The sequence below is a fragment of the Sinocyclocheilus anshuiensis genome, unplaced genomic scaffold, assembly GCF_001515605.1.
Source record: "Sinocyclocheilus anshuiensis isolate Anshui unplaced genomic scaffold, SAMN03320099.WGS_v1.1 scaffold51, whole genome shotgun sequence".
Lineage (NCBI taxonomy): Eukaryota > Metazoa > Chordata > Actinopteri > Cypriniformes > Cyprinidae > Sinocyclocheilus > Sinocyclocheilus anshuiensis.
The window spans coordinates 2,527,028-2,545,085 of NW_015548296.1; the positions used below are offsets into that span (position 1 = coordinate 2,527,028).

Genomic DNA, 18,058 nt, shown 5'->3' on the forward strand with positions numbered 1-18,058 from the left:
TAAACACATTTCATTACACCAAATACACAAAATAATGTTCTTTTTAGCAGCATCATATGACCCCTTTAAAGCTGCCATAATGGCACTTACACAACAAGGGTTCTCTTCCTGACTCTTTCTACACCTGTTAACAGGTGGTATGAAGATATTTGTCAGTTTCACCCCAACCTGTCTGACGGGTCCCGCCCAGAGAGCAGGTGTGTTACGTCCACAGTTTGCTAGTGGAGCAGTGTTGTAATCTCTGGTATTCAGGATTGAATGTGTCGGCGCCACACTAGTGCAGGCCAGTGCCAGTGCAGCGTCACAATCTACAACCAGTTACCTCCATATAAGGCTTCAGATTAAAAGATGAGCCAGTTGAATTCAGAGGTATTTTAAAACATGGAAACACCATGTCTTAGCAAAGTGTATCTGTTTTAAAGGTCGTTACATATACAGTCAGTTCACAGTTAACTACTGGAGCAGTGCTGTAATCTCTGGTATTCAGGATCAAACGTGCGAGCCACGGCATTGCAGCTCAGTGCCAGTGCAACAATCTACAATCTACTCCCTGTTACCTCCATTTAAGGCTTCAGATTAAAGGATGAGCCAGTGGAATTCAGAGGTATTTTCAAACATGGAAGCACCATATCTTAGCAAAGGGTTTCTGTTTCAAAGGCATTTTGTAGAGAGCAGCTTCATGTACGAGATAAGATATGTGAACTATTACGCACAAGAGACAAAAGCAAGGACAGAAAAACAGAGATAATGTCAGAAGAGACCAGTTAGGCAAGATTCCTGACGTTCCAGAGCTTGTAGCGCAAACACAGGCCATGGAGACGCGTAAACATTCACCGGAATATTCTAGAGCTCTGTTGTGTAGTGTTAAGTAAACAGGTGTCATGTGAAGTTTCTGGCACTCTGGATATTTTACTCAGCCATTTCTCATTTATTTGCTTTAAGAAGCCAAACTCCCTCCTGATCCTCCTTAGAATCAGGTGTTGACTCAAAGGAACTAACAAACTCCACATCGGTTTTCTTAGAATAGGACACGCACAGCAAAACGTGAAGAGGAAAAGATGAGACACACAAAAAGGTAGGAAGTAAAGGAATCAGGAAATGATACTGAGGAAGTGACACTGGTCAGGGCTAAACAGCAGAAAGGGCTCATCATGTTGTCTCTGCCTGGACTTAAAACTTTCCCAGCATCTGTGTTTCACAAGCGCTGCAGTATCTGAGCCAGCAAACAGTATTAAATTGAATGCAGCTCATGCCAAACATTCTTCCCCACCTCAGCTCTTGAACTTTACTCAGGGTTTTTTTTCAGCAAAGTGCCAACAAATTAACTAAAAATACCAGATACTAAAGTTAAAGGGGACATCGAAAGCAAAATTCACTTTTACATGGTGTTTGCATATAAAATGTGTCTTAGCAGTGTGTTTTACATAACCATCCTGCAATGATAAAAATCCATTCACTCCTTTTATTAATCGCCAAGAAACAGTCTCAATTATCAAGCCATTTTGATTTTCTGAGCAGTATGATGTCATACTGCTCAGGCCCTGCCCACAACCGCAGGCGGACTATCCCGTATTAGCATATTTACTCACTCAGCCAGTTGTACGCTGTCTGCCATTTTTTCCGCACCCGAGCAGCTGTGTCTCGTACAACAATGTCTCGAAAACAATGCAGGCATTTTGTAGTTGGATGTAAAAATTTACATAAGAGTCTCCCGAATTCAGAGCCACTGAAGACACAGTGGATTAGTTTTGTTTTTGATAATAGTGTGCCACCGAACACAAAATAAAACAGAAGTGAGGGGTGGGGTGAGCAGTAGCTCATTAGTAGTAGTAGTATATTTTCATGGACAGTAGCTCATTATCATTTAAAGAGACATGCACCGAAACAGGTCGCTGTGAACAGAGCTGGTTTTGACAAGGTAAAAGGGGTGTTGTTTTACATGACCATTAAGGAATTTAAACAAAGTATTTTGCAGACATTTCATGAAGACCGTAAAGAATCATACCAACCTGTGGAAAATGGGCATCCAATGTCCCCTTTAATTAAAGCTCTTTAAATATCTAAAAGCCTCTACATTTTTGCACATCAATTCAGACCTATTTTAAGCTAGGCCTAAATATCAGCATTTACTGCCCTTATTTGTGAGTTTCAGAACAGTATTACAATAGATTAGCAATAAATTCAATCACCTGATTGAAAGCATACATTAAAGGCACAATATGTAATTTTCGCCGCTAGAGGGCGCGTATTCAAAATAAATAAATAGACAAAGGCGTAGTTTGATGACGCCGTGACTGAGTGTGGAATCATGGGAGTTGTCACCTTCATCCCCACAGCCGACGCAATCCGACAGGACTCAGGCAGAAATCATGTTCATGGATGAGCTAATGATTTATTAACGTAGTAGAATGAAGCAGGGTGAGGTTGAAAGCCGTTGAAGCGAAACGAGGCCGCTGAAGGAGCGTGACACACGGCTCCAAAGCAGCGGAGCTTTTATTATGCCACAGTCGACCGCTTCCGCTCACTCTGTGCGGTCGTCACCTGTCTAATAAAACGCATACCATATTAAAGCGTCTTTGGTGTTTCCATGTGTTCTACAAAACAAAACTGGAAATCGAGGGTATATGACGTCATCGAGGTGACACAATGACACGGCCCGTGTCACTAGTTAAAATTGCTTATTTCTCTGGATTTAAACATTCTTTGAAACATTTGAAACATTGTAAGTACACAAGTCAGCAAAATATATAACACTGTTCTAGTGGTTTTTGGATATTTTAATAAAAAAATCTTACATATTGTGCCTTTAATGAATACACGAATTACAAACATTTAAAAAAACAAAATAATTATAGAATTATTGTATAAATAATAGCAATAAAAAATATTGCCATTATTTATCAATTGAGGCAGTATTTAAGGGACAGAAAATTAGAGGGAGACAAAGAATAGGATTTGGATATAATGCAGGCTGGACTCAAACCAGAATTTCCCATATAAGCACCAAAGCTCAACATGACCAGGCTTATTATAGTTATAACTATAAGTAAAAATAACAACATTAAAAAATGTGTTACTTGAATTACAATAAACTTAAAGAAATGACAATTTATGTACTAAAATAACTAAAACTAACTAAAATTATATACATATATTAAAAAAGAATGAACATGACAAAAAAAACACAGCAACTTTACTAAAACTATGCAAACCAAAAAAATATAAAAATAAAAACAAATTCAAGATAATAATAAAAACTGTAATAGTTTCTCAATGATACCAACCAGAACGTATGTGATAACTGGCAGGCCACAGCTACAAGAATGAAATCTGAACATAATGCAGGTTGGACTCAAACTCAGGTTGGACTCAAATTTTCCATATGAGCACCAAGGCCCAATTTTAACTACTCAGCCACTTCTCCAACAGAGGCCTTTCTGAATGTATTGAACAGACCCGGTGATGCGTCAACCCACGTGTTTACTTAATGAAAAGGGGGATGTCAGTGAACAAGAGGGAAAGAAAGGCTAAAGATAGAGGAAAATAAAGTAGTAAAAAGGAAGCTATGCGATGGGGACAGAGAAAATGAAGGGCTGAAATGAAAGAGTAAAGGAGAGATGCTGCAGTCTGCACTTTTCAAATGAGGACAATGCACTCCACAGAGAGACCTAATTGCAATACCTGGCAACAGCACTTATTCAATTAGGTAATGTAGGAAAGAGTGTGTGTGTGTATATGCAGTGCAGCCCACCAAATGTAACATGAGATGAATTCAAGGTAAACGTCACCAAACTAAACATGCTGAGAGAGGTTAAAATATAAGCAGCAGAGAGCCTACATAAGACGAAAGGGATAGTTTACTCAAAAATGAATATTCATGTCATTCCAAAACCATTACTTTTTCCCTTATAGTGACATACAATATAGTTCATAATAACCACCTTGAGCTCCAAAATGGACAGAAAGAGCTTTATAAAAATCCAAACTACTATACATTTCAAGTCTTCTGAAGTCATACAATAGCTGTCTGTGAAGAAAAGTACAAAATTTAAGAACCGAATCAATCGGATTTGTGAACTGGATCAACCAGTTCATAGAATGTAGCTATGACTGATTAATTTAGAAACTATTTCTCTACTTTCGAGAAAACTCACTGAGCCAGTGATTAGTGAAAATGTCAAATTTAAAACACACACACACGCATTTTGAAAGTCAACCTATTTTGGGAATGACCTCTAAAAAAATGTGCAAAATGTGAGAAAAACAACTCAAATTCTCCTCCCTAATCCCAGTGACTCCCAAGAATCACAATTTGTCTCTGTCTTTGTCAATGACCTAAGAAGAAAAAAACTTCAAAGTCTGAACTATTTTTTCCACCACAAAAAAGCGACAGATGGAGAGAATTGGTTTGTCATGCCTCTTCCTCCCTTCCTCTCAGAGGTGCTGAAGACAACTTTCTTTTCCTTCTCTCTGAAATGAAGGAGAAGAGGTCTAAAGCATGCTACTACAGAGGAAAAAACCTTGGTAAATGAAAAACAGACAGAAAGAAATACCGCAAGGCAACTTTAGACCTTTAGCCTAGCATAAATTAGTTCCGCCACAGAGAGCAAGAGAGGTGCAGATTGAAAAAAAAATGGCTACCACACTCCAGGAATGGCCTCCTTTAAAGCTGTTGGTGCAATTACAGGCCATGCCAGTAAATCAGTACCATATAGCTTAATTTAAACTGCTATATTAAAGGGTTAAGAATAGCATCAAACACTAAATGCACCACCCTCGTAAAACAATCTTAAAATAATCTTACCTATTAGTTTGAATAAAATAAAATAAAATAAAATAAAACAGATAATGTAACCTATGATTGTTTAAATTAAAAATAAATAAATAAATTTATAGTAAAAAAGGACTGCGTTGTGACTTATTTCATCACCAGAGTGAGAACACGGTAAAACTGGGTGGTACTGTATGTCAAAATCAGTAGCAATATTTAAAAAAAATAATCTTTCTATAAAATAATCTAATTTATTCAAATAATCTAAAGTTTGCATCTATCAATGTTAAATAAAATAAAATAAAATAAAATAAAATAAAATAAAATAAAATAATTAAATTAAATTAAATTAAATTAAATAAACAAATAAAAATAAATAAATACATTTACAGTAAAAACCACTGCATTGTGATTTATCCCATCACAGTTATACATAAATATTAACTCCAAGACTTAAAACAAAATTCAAATAAAATTAACACATACAAGATAGAACAAATTGGTCCAATAAGCATGTAAATAGATGACATTGAAGAGAAAAAAAAACAACCCTGCTGACTTACTGCAGGCAGAATATGATGGATCTCAGTAGACAATGTGTGCATGTGTGTGTGTGAGCTTTTGACCGTCAACTGAGACGGCACTGTGCTCACACAGTCACATAAACACCACAGCACCATGACTTGGGTAACCATGGCGAGAAAGACAGCCAGAGACATAACAGAAAAGCATGTGAAGACTAATTAATGAAAATGAACAGTGAAAGAAAGCAATTAAAAAGGTGTTGATGAGAAGAATGACTCTCTCAAACACACAGCAATATAAGACACAAAGAAAACCCCCGCACAGAATCCAACATTAGTACAAGATCACACACGTCCCTCATTTCATAGACAACAAAGATGGGAAACAATGACAGCAGATGTCGCGTATACAGTGGCCCTCGCTGTCAGGATTAATCCTACTGTAAACATATGGCAGCCTCACCTCCACAGCTGCATACTGTCAAACGCACCCCCGTCCCACCATAAACATGCTAACAAAAGGCATCGGGATGGTTTACGCATCAACACACTTCAGTCATTCCATTCAGCACCACAAGTGTTTCGAATCACGCCGGTTATTTTGTAGATGGAGCATTTAATCAAACTGAAGATTTGATTTGTTTAGAAAGCAAGAACAGTGCGTTAGTGTGTGAGAAATTAATTAAAACCAGAATAACTGACAAGCAGCAAACGAAAAGATTACAATGCTGGATTTCTTTGATTTAATAACTGAAATGTGCAGAAAAAGTTATTTCTATCGGAGGCGGAATATTCCGGGAGGGTTTGTTGTGGGAGAGATTCTGACTTCCTTCTGTAAATACTAACACATGGTTATTAAATTGAATTGCTTGATTCGTTTTCCCTTCCGAAAATGGGGTGCATCCGTCCATGGGTGGGTGTACATGTGTTTGGGTGGGTGTTTAAGTTCCTCCTGCTGAAACATTAGTCTGTCTCTGTCTGAACCAAATTCCTTTTCAAGCAAGGCCCGTGCCAAAATATTTAGACAGCAATGCTTCTTTGTATTATTTAAATCCTATTTAGAAAAATTTGAAATTAGCTTTAATATTTTTTTCGTTTTTATTTTAATTTTAGTGAATATTTTATTTTAGATTAATATTTCTTTTTCACTTTATTTTAATTTCAATCTTCAAAATTTTAGTAATTTTAGTACTTCAACTTAAAATAATTTCAGTTTCACAGAAAAATACTGCTGAAAAAAAATTCACTCAGAAATTGATAGTAAATTTCACAATTAATTATTTTACTTTAGCTTTATTTTTATTACCAATGCCATTTTAATAGTTTTAGCTGTATTTAACAATAACAACACAGACACAGCAGTTCTTAAATTTGCAGTTCTTAATTCAATTTAATCAGCACTGATTGTACAAAGCGAAAGTAGGATTTTGAAATCCATAAGACAAGATTCTAAGGCACCCCAAGGAGAAATGTTAATAATTTTGGGACTGTCTACAAAAATCAGAGCGCAAAACCTAACGCAGACATGTAGGCTGCATGAATTTACATTTTAAATCTCTGGAATAATGCATTTTGGAATGAAAAGTACTTGAAAAGAGCAGGAGCATGGTGATTAGCTCATGCATGGCTTTCTTAGATGAAAAGCACAAAAAAGAAGGCACCAAAGGAGGATGCATGGCCAGTTGCCGACCATATCGGACACAGGGGTGGCAGTGTGTAGCCTGTCTGCTATTGTTGACAATAAAAGCCTGCTAAATCCTCTTGAACTAGTCTGACCCCCTCCAAACTCTCTGCGAGACACCCCATACTCCTTTTCTTGCTTTTTCTCTTTCCGTAATAAGGCCATACGAGCAGAGGCAGAAAAAGAAAAGGCCTCTTCTTTAATGAGATCTGTGTATTCAGACCCTTGGGCTTCGGCTGAACAGAACTGTGCTGGAAAAACACATCGTGCTGGACACACAGCAACATCTCCAGAGACCCTGGGATGATGAAGCATAATCCAACCGAATATAACAGGGCTATTCAATTAGAGTTCGAAGAGGTCCAGTATATACATTGCTTTCCCAGCATAATCCAGACAATCAAAACTAAGTTTCCGTAGCCAATATGGCTTGAATGCTACAAAATGAAATTTGTACTGCAGTGCACTACAGGTACATTTACTGTAAATGTCAAGCAACAGTATTTTTCCCCAATAGTCCCAACGATAGTCGTTTCTACAGAATTAAGAAATCATTCACTAAAACTCTCAGCCAGGCAAAGAAAGTGGAGTGTTCGTATATGAACCACGAACTACTAATTGGTGTCCTCTATAATATAGGGAACCGCTAACGATTCTGAAAAAGGCCAGGATTATCCCGAGGTAAAGTTCAATTTAGTGCTTGTGTGAGAGACTGCTCTGAAAACCATCGGGAAAAGAGGGCAACAACAGCAAAGCTGAGGATATGCATGGCTGATCAGAACATCTGATGCGTGCAAGTATATGTTTCTGCAACGTTTCTCCCTGCAGGAGGAACTATCAAATCGTGTTTTTCTGTGCTAACCTTAGTCTCTCTCCACAGATGTCACCTTAGTATAATATTATCTAAAGGAGATATTCTCCAGGTTTTTTCCAAGTTTCATCAATGTCAAAGTTTGTGACCCAGAGCAAAGCTGGGAATCAAGACATTGGGAATGTTATAAAAATTATTAAGCATTCTTTCTTCCTCAAAATTACAAAAACAACCATTCATTGAATCTGAATCTGTATCATAATCATTAAATTTGTCCGATTCTCATTCTTAACATCCAAGAGTTCCATGTGTCATAATGACCACAATAAAGGCCAGATTTCAGCTATCAATCTCCCTAACATAAACTGACGAAAGCCATGCACAACTTTTGAAACTGATTCACAGATTCACAACTGACAGATGCTGATTTATTCAGCCATCCAGCAGAAGCGCAATGTTCTAACTGCCATCACTCACCACAGGCTTGTTTGCCTTTCAAAGCATCTGCTGATTCAGAAATCACAAATCATTCACATCCTTTCAGTTCTTGTGTGACTGGTTGACAATCGACAGACAGACTGTGCCTAATAAATGACTTACTAATGGAAAACTGGACCAGAAACATAAAAAAAAAAATCTAAATCTCTAAAATCTCTCAAAAGCACTAACCAAACTTGTAAGGCTTGCTGGACGCCTTGACTGTGATGTTGTGAAATGTGGGGCAGCATCACTAACCGAAAAGTGACAAAAGCAGTACGATTAGGATAGCAATGTCTATTTTACCAATAAAAAAGTGCTGCTCAGATTAAACAGGGGGAAAAAACAGCAGAACATAGAAAGAAAGTTACTGGACACTAAAAGAACGAGAGAAAAGAGATATTAGATTCCACAGGCTTTTGCTTCAGTATTTATGTTTGCGTATGTGAGATCTTGAGCAAAACAAAGACAAAGGAGTTTTATCTAAGAGCCACCTGAGCCTTCCCCAGAAACCTCTATTGAGACAGGTGAGCTGTTGACACATCACTGAACACACACCAGCCCCGAGTATCTGACATTCAGCTGAATGTTTGCTCATCTCTTTGACAACCTGGGCTTGAATGGAAGTAATCACTATAAATCTTCAACACTTACACACTCTGATAACAGGAAAGAAACTACAAAAGCACATTTCCGCCTCGGAGTAAAAAAATTAAACAGTTAATTGTCAGATTAAAGTTTAAAATAAGAAATAAAGCTGTAAAGGTGAGGTACAAGGTCATATGTGGCCCTGGACCACAAAACCAGTCTTAAGTCACCGGGATATATTTGTAGCAATAGCCAAAAATACATTGTATGGGTCAAAATTATTGATTTTTATTTTATGCCAAAAATCATTAGGATATTAAGTAAAGATCATGTTCCATGAAGATATTTTGTAAATTTCCTACTGTAAATATATCAAAACTTAATTTTTGATTAGTGATATGCATTGCTAAGTACTTCATTTGGAGAACTTTAAAGGCGATTTTCTCAATATTTCGATTTTTTTGCACTCTCAGATTCCAGATTTTCAAATAGTTGTATCTCGGCCAAATATTGTCCTATCCTGTCCTATCCAAACCATACATCAATGGAAAGCTTATTTATTCAGCTTTCATATGATGCATAAATCTCAATTTGACCCTTATGAGGTTTTGTGGTCCAGGGTCACATATATGAAATATAAAGATATACAGATTTGAGGGAAAAAAAACATTACAATTGTGAAATATAAAGTCACAATTACAAGAAATAATGCTGCAATTAGAAGTAGTCACAAAGATATACAGATTTGAGGGAAAAAAAAACATTACAATTGTGAAATATAAAGTCACAATTACAAGAAATAATGCTGCAATTAGAAGTAGTCACAATTGTGTGAAACAGTCGGAATTCAGTGAAATAATTTTTCTCTCTTTTTTTTGTACTCTGAGGTGGAACATTTATAAGAAATGTATGTCACTATCATGCATAAGACAGTGTAGGTCAGCTTTTTATCACGTTTTGTGAGTCTGATAGCAGAGGGGACACATCACGAGTATGTGTCCCCTTGAAATTACTCTATGATACTGACACAGCAACATCCAATTTGATAAGCGAATTAGAAATTCTGTACGACATCCACCACAGGTCAGTTGTGTCACGCCAGCAGCAGTAAGTCACAAGACTCCATTAGCCCAGTTGGACGGAAGCTCTCCCTGAGGATACACATACTGTAGCTTGAGGGGAAAAGTGCTTTTGCCCTGGAGCAGTCATACTGTACAAACACTAGTGTAACCAATTCCCCTTACTTACCACTTATATTAATAAAAATGTCAATGTTTGAGTGAGCAGAAGGCCAAGGACCTGTTGATTTATATAAAGACCTCTATTACCCTTTGGTGATACCAACAACATTATCACAAACATTTGACTTTTCGAATGCGTTCTGTGTCAGGTTTAAGCTTACCAATGAAAGGTACAGAGTTCGGGAGTTTGAAGTATTTTTAACATTCAGTGATAACGGCATCCAGGTCAATGAACTTAACTGACCACATCACAAAAAGAAAAGAAAAAAACACTCAGTCATACATATCTGTGCTCCACATCATCATGCTTGGACAGAAAAGGTCTGGTTTTCTTGGAGTAAAAAAACTCCTTGTCCAGGGTCCTGGTATCTCTAGGTTGTGGTCTGTGAGTGACCACTTTCCTGAGATCAAATTATCATTCTTCAATAGAGGCACGATCTGAAATCTATCAGAACAGCTGGAACTTCAAACCATCTAAAGATACATATCTTCAGCCAGCATTTGATTCACAACTTGCTTTAGCTGAATCTGTGGTTCTCGACCTTTTTGACTCAAAGGTCACCCATTGTCCAACACAAATACATGCTTGTTTTCATAACAGAAACTGGTAGCACTGGTATTAGATTAATAAACCATTATTTATTTTGTGACTCCAGAACTTTTTAGAACAGTGTGTTTAATAAAAACAGTATTTATTGAGGGAAATTAAGAGAAATATGCTTTCACTTTACATCTTGATTTTAGCCGTTTTATCATTTTAATTTAGATTATTTTATTTTATATAGGCCTATTAATTTATTAACAAATACTTAGGAGTCATTCTGCGACCCTCTGATTGATAACCACAATACTAAATAAAACCTAAAAGTCATTAAAAACCTCATGACCAACAGAACTGAACTTATACTAAAATGTTAGTTATTTTTACAATAAAAAGTCTCATACACCTTAAAAGAATTATGTGCTCCATCCTAAAATGTTACACCTGAGTGTACACAAATTTCTCTTGCATAACCATAGGTGGATGTACAAACATGCGGTTGAGATCATTTGTTCATTCATTCACTGCTTTACTGGTCTTCCCTTTCTTGGAGCACTGAAAGAATGGATAGCTTTCCTCATAGTTTTAAGTTGTCCTGACTCACCAACCGTGATAGGAAGCAAAGTGTGTTCCTCTCTTTCTCCTGAAGAACACAGATGTTTAAACTGAACTCAGGAAAAGGAAATAAACACTTCCACATGAAATCTACCCACTGAGGCCTCCACCCCTCCCGTCAACTAATTTACACCACAGTCAATCTATCAGCCGGCCATATAAAAACCTACAATATGTATATATGAAATGGAATGGTGTTTGATATACAATGTGAAAAGCAGCAGGACTGAAATTTGACTATATGCAAACAAGAGGAAGTATAGGGCACAGCCTCGACAGCCTGATGTGATCCAGACTAAATACCTTCATGGTAACCCCAGACCACTGGCTTAATGGCATTTCACAGTCCCCTTTTTATTGGTTTAGGGTAGATTAGCATTATCCCTGTGCAAACCGAGGCTGTGGACATGTAAAAAACACACATGCATTTTCTCCCCAGGCATAGCCTAATCCAGCCTGATGTCAAATCCCACACAGAAGCTCCCAGACAGAGAGAGATGTAGAGCAGTGTGTCATTCTACCCCTTTCAGAAAGCAGCTCAGAGTGGGAAACTGATCTAGGATCAGCATTTGTTTAGAGTAATCTGATACAGGATAAATTGTCCTACTGTGAAATGCATCATGATAACAAGTCAACACCCAGTCTGGACAAGATGTAGATGATTTTGTTTGTTCATCAGAATAGCATTACATCACTTGTTCACCAATGGATCCTCTGCAGTGAATGGGTGCTGTCAGTATAAGAGTCCAAACAGCTGCTAAAAACATCACAATAATCCACAAGGCTTTAATCCGTCACTTCTGGCCAAAATATGAATCTAATAATGCTTCCTCCAGTAAATAAGTCCATCCTCAATTGCCCTCTCACAACAAAACCAACCGACATACTTCTTTAAAATGTTAAAATGACTGTTTCACTTGTAAACTGTGCTTGATGTGTGCACATTTCTCTTCTAATTCAGACAAGACGAATTTTCACTGGAGAAAACAAATTTATGAAAAAAAGAGATGAGGGCTCATCAAAAACGTCTTGATTAATTTGTTTACTACAAACACACAGCTTTCCACTTTGCAATACATTAATTGATGGACTGGAGTCGTGTGGATTACCTGAGGATTACTGTAATGTTTTAATCAGCTGTTTGAACTTTCATTCTGACAGCACCCATTCAATGCAGAGGATCCATTAGTGAGTAAGTGATGTACTGTAACACTATGCGTGATGAATTTGGTGGAAAAAAGTGAAAAGGTCAAATATTTTAATTCATAAGTTTTAAAAAATGCTCTTCATAGAAGACATATTCATGTCATTGCATGCACGAATTGAATTTTGAGTAAATTAATAAATTAAACAATTATAAATAATGAGTACCATGTCATTGACCCATGAATTTTCCTCACTTTAAGACTTCCAAAACTGCCATCCCATGAAACTTTCAGCTCTAAGTGCCACAACTCTGACATCACCAATAACACTGTTTTCTCAGCTGAAGAGTAAGAGGCTTATTCCATCAATCAATACAACAGCGTTGAAAGGTATTCCTATTACATATTACCTCCAGAGAGAGCTGCCAGGGCACAGAATGTTAGTAAGGTCACCACAGGACTGAGAGTCTTAATGTAAAAATCAATGAAGATTAATGAGTGAATTTGTTGTGCGCTGTATTAACTGTGCCGAAGGTTATGGACGGGCTGTGTGCTCATTATTAGACAATGTATATAATAATGGCCCACACAAATGAAAAAGGCCATATGACTAGTGTAAAGACCCACAGGTGCTTGTATGAACAAGAGCATACAGAGTCTTGAACTACGAGAAACGCATTTCAAGCTCAGCTTAATGCCTTTCATATCAATAATTCATCCTGCAAGTCTAAAGCATGGGGAGTTTGAGATCATCAGCTTGTTCAAGAAAAAAAAATGAAGACTTTGTTCACAAACTCAGAAAAACAGATGGCATTTGTTGCCAAAAACATTTTCATAATTAAGGCTGGTTACAATAAAAAGTTCCCAGACAGCTTGATAGATTATAAACGTTGAAACTCAACACCAGAATGTATATGAAGAGTGTATGAGAGCGAGAGAGAGCTGGAGCTGGGCCCAGTAGTGCTCTGGGAATGCAGTCCGAGTTGATTGGCTGGTTTCCTGATATTGTCTGAAGTCATTTGGTGAAATAGGCAGAAGCATACAGAGCGGGGAGAGCAGCATAACTCAAACCATGTGATGAGGCAGAGCCCTGTGGGGAGTCACCACAGCGTCAGCACAATGGACAGTCTGTAGTGCCTTTACCTGGGAATTACAGCTCACTCATCAACTCCTCATAAAGGAATAAAGTGAAATAAATGACGAATGCACTTAGAAACACGACGAATGGTATCACATGTGATTTTATTTAGTGAGTCATGCTTTAAACTTATCAAAGAGCATCTACAAAGGGTCTTCAGCATATCTGACCTGCCGTGAAATGGATTTTGTCAAGTTGCACTTCTTTCAACTTGACTTAACCTGGGGCAAATAAGTTTCACAATGCTTAAAAACAGAGATTCATTCACTCATAACTGAGAAATGCATAACATGACATCCAAAACAAAGATGAAAATTAATTTGCAAAAAATTAATTAATGTAATGACATAAACATAAAAAAGTACTGCTACTGGGGCTCTTTTTTCAGGGACGCACAACCCATGTCCTGTGAACTGACTAGACTTGTGCCGGTATTCGGTAATGCGATATATCACAGTAATGAATATGCACGATATTGTTATCATGGGCACTTCTAAATACCGTGAAAAATTATATATTACAAATTATTCAGAATTTTGAATGCATTTTAAGAATACTTTTCCCATCAACTGGTCACCGGCATATCCCTAGAACTGACCCATGAAAATTTTGTCTTGTCTGTGAAATTTAACAACAACCATGCAACTACAACAAATAACTAAATAACTAAATATTATGTGTGTACGTATGTATGTATGCATACATGTACAGTATGTATGTATGTATGTATGCATGTATATATATATATATATATATATATATATATATACACACACACACACACACACACACATACATGCACACACAACAAATAAATAAATGTTGGCTATTATTTTTGCAGTCTAATGATTTTAAGGAAAGCATTTATAATTAAAACAATAAATACAAAATCAGTATATCCGTTATCAGACACTTAAAAATCACTAGGCCAACTGTATGGGTTCAATTAATTGTTTCATTAATAAAAATTAAAAAAACATAAATAATAGGCCTATCTCTACTTGTCCAAGTCACCCAAATTATGCAATATTTTCAGGCATAGCTGTTAGGTGGGGAAACAATTCCTTAATGATTTGTTTACAGGAAATACATCACATGGGAAAAAGAAAAGTGAGATTAGAGCACTCTTCTTACCTTGCCTCACAGTTTTCAACCTAATAGGTCCCTTGCAGTTCTTGGTCACTGTCAGCACATCATACAGCGGCAATCCAGAGACAGAGAGCGTCTCCACTTCCAGCAGTAATTCCCCCTCGGACACTGTCCCATGTCTGTACTGTACGGCATTCCCGTTAACGGGTCCGATATAGGCGAACTCACCGTTCTCCGCACCGCCGAGCAGCTGCACGTTCAGCTCGCCGCGGGCGTCCTTACAGATCGTGCACTCGTTAACTTTGGTGGTCCAGTGATTCTTTTTCTGTACCACTTTGGACATGATGAATCAATCAAATCCGTCCAGAAACAGGTGGTTCCGCTGACAGACAAGAAAACGCAATAGTTTCATAGAATGAAATATCCCACGCACACGCGGTAAAGTTTCTTTTCCGTCTCCTCGGTCATGAATGCAGCTTCTTCGCAGCCCAAAAAAGAAAGAAAAACAAACTCAAGCCATTGTCCGGCTGTTCACCGAAAGCAATTCCCACTCCGACCGCTTCTCTAATTAGCCTGTATTGTTTTCCTCATCTTCTTAACATGTTTGCCTTTAATCCTCTAGGTTGCGCTCATCTGCTTGTGTTTTAATTTCATAAACCTCTTTAACTACACTTCTTTAAGTCTTAAGCTGTTTCCATAATAGTTTTTTTTTTCTAAAACATTTCTAAGTAGAATTCCTGAACTGTCGGTGAACGTTTCCTCCTGGTTCACGGCTCCTTTAAACAGGTACAGTGTTGACTTCTGTTTTGATACATTTCATCCTGTTCTGCCTGCTCTCAACTAGGGATGGCGCGAATGTAACGTGTGCGCATGCGCAGTTTGCGCACTATTTCCCTTCGGACTCTTGAAGGGAATCCTCATTGCGTCCGTCACCAGGTCCTAAAGGCCGACATCTAAACTACAGAATAATAATATTTACAAACCTAAACTGATTTTCATTAAACGCCTCTCGCGTTATATATCTCCCAAATGCTGCAATAAATAAATGCAAACATAGACATGTATCATAAATCGCGCCTAGACTTTATAAGTGGCTACAATCAGCATGTAGAACTAGTTGATTGTAATGAGATTAATTGAAAACATCTTCAGAATCACTGTACTGTTTAAGACTTGCTGTTTAAAAAGATAGGAATTTGTTTCCTACACTCTTGCACAACCAGTTTTATCTGTTTGCCAGGAGTGTTGGTTTGTGTAGAAATTTAGCCTAGCATACTCAACTCAACTCAACTCAACTTTATTTATATAGCACCAATAAAAAGAATAAGGGTTCATCCCATATCAATCCTTGTTATTCAGGTTCAACCTGCTTACCATGTCTGTTGTTTAAAAAAAAAAAAAAGCGCCATATTTTCCAAAACGCTGTTTATAGTGTCTATATATTTATGTAATAGCTATCACAAATGTATTGTTCATAATACATTTGCAGATGTAACATGCAGTAACAGCAGTATTCTATACTATTATGTGTAATGCATAATGTTGTTATATTATAATTTAGATATTTCATATCATGTCATATTTTTTGTGTTTGTTTTTCTGTATCTGTATCAGTATCGAGCCATATAATTATTTTGATCAATGTCAATACTGTCACGATCAACCATTCCATCAATATTTCTTTGCAAATGTATGTGTTTTTAAATAACGTAAGTCCCATTTCAATTACACTCTATTTCTTCACCTCTGTCACTTATGTGCATAGTCATACAGGATATTTTTTCTGCATGTGTTTGTCTGACAGCATGTTAGTGCCTGACACGTGAAGGGCCGTCGTCGGGATCAGATGGGCTTCGCTGTTCACCTTGGGAAAAGCAAATGAGCTCTCTGATCCTAAAAATAACATTCAAAGTACTCCTTCTCCCTGGAGACGCCAACCATTGGCCTGGATGGGACAGGAAACAGAGTGCTTTTAAGCTTAAACCGTGCAACTTCTCCTCCAATCGTCAACGGAGCTATCAGACGCTCTCTGCGTTCATGCCGTGTCAGCCTGCTGCATCTGGGATCTTTGAATGATGATGTAACGTGTCTAACCCGATTTCACTCCTGAAATAATCATGAGCAAATTTGAAGTGGTAACTAAATGCTGTTTGGCTCCAGTGAAAATCTGATGTCCCTCTCGTTGGCCTGTGCCAGCTGAGACCTTAACCTCAATGCACTTGCGTGACAAAAATGCTTCAATTCAGTATTGCGCCTTCCTGTTTCAGAAAGGAAGTAAGGAAGGTATATACCTGATGTGGAAGTAGAGTTGTATATTTGGGTGTGCAACTTACAACAATATCTCTCTCTCTCTCTCTCATTTTGCCAGTCAAATCCTCTCTGACCTGAGAGTGGGCAGGACTTTCTCACTGCTGGCCTTCTACCACAAACCTCCCTGCCAAAACACATCATTTAAGTCTGGGTGGCTGATGCACAGTGACTGTGACCCCTGTTTCTCCTTTTCATTTGATTCCATCTGCCTTCCCATGCCTTCCCGCAAGCAACCCCTATTGCAGAGGGCGAACTATCTACATTTTTCTCTCCCAACCCCCTTCCTCGCTCTCAGCTGATGAACACATGATAAACACATTGGCATATCATGCAATATGTCAGTCAAATGATTATTTTTAATTCTATTTGAATTTGAAATTATTATGTAATTTATAAGCTGTCCTACAGCATTACCAGTTCCACAACCAATCCCATTGTGAACGTTCAAATCAGGTTTCTGCTATGCGTGTTTATTTGTTCTAGTTTCCAGCTGGATTTGACATCTAAAAACAGTATTTAATAGCCTACATTTGTACTGATTGTAACTATTGTAACTTGGTTAGTGGCAAGCATCACTATCAACATCAGACTTAATGAATTGGCAGTATGATATTGCGTATTAATAGTTCATGAGTTTCTGAAATTAAATCTTGTAGTTTATGTAGTTTTAAAGTATAGTTTATCTTATAGCATTTATCAGGAGATTAAGATCTTAAAGGGGTCATATGATGCGATTTCAATTTTTCCTTTCTCTTTGGAGTGTTAAAAGCTCTTGGTGCATAAAGAAGATCTGTAAAGTTGCAAAGACTAAAGTCTCAAATCCAAAGAGATATTCTTTATAGAAGTTAAGAGTCAACCACGCCTACCTAAAACGGTTCGTTCTAACACGCCCCCACATGTCTACGTCACTATGTGGAAATTTTACCATAATGCCGCCCAAATGTGCACGCAAAGAAAGAAGGCGTAACTTTTATTCTCGCTGTAGTATTGTTGTTGCCGCCGCCACCATGTCATGAAGGCGCTGTGTGTTTCTTTGTGAAAGCGAAACTACTTTGTTTGGTCTTCCAAAAGAGGACGATATCCGCTTCGTCATGCCTAGAGCTGATCCGTGCTGGTCGCAGAGGAAA

At 37.6% G+C, this 18,058-nt stretch overlaps 1 protein-coding gene across 1 annotated transcript in view; it reads right to left on the minus strand.

Annotated features, from left to right (window-relative positions):
* LOC107655957 (membrane-associated guanylate kinase, WW and PDZ domain-containing protein 1-like) overlaps positions 1-15,456 on the minus strand; it is a 140,866-nt gene extending 125,410 nt beyond the window's left edge. The window contains exon 1 of the mRNA XM_016443591.1: positions 14,667-15,456. Coding sequence (XP_016299077.1) covers positions 14,667-14,964 — 298 coding nt within the window. The 5' untranslated portion in view covers positions 14,965-15,456. The remainder of the gene's footprint in view (positions 1-14,666) is intronic.
* Between the last annotated feature and the right edge of the window lie 2,602 nt (positions 15,457-18,058).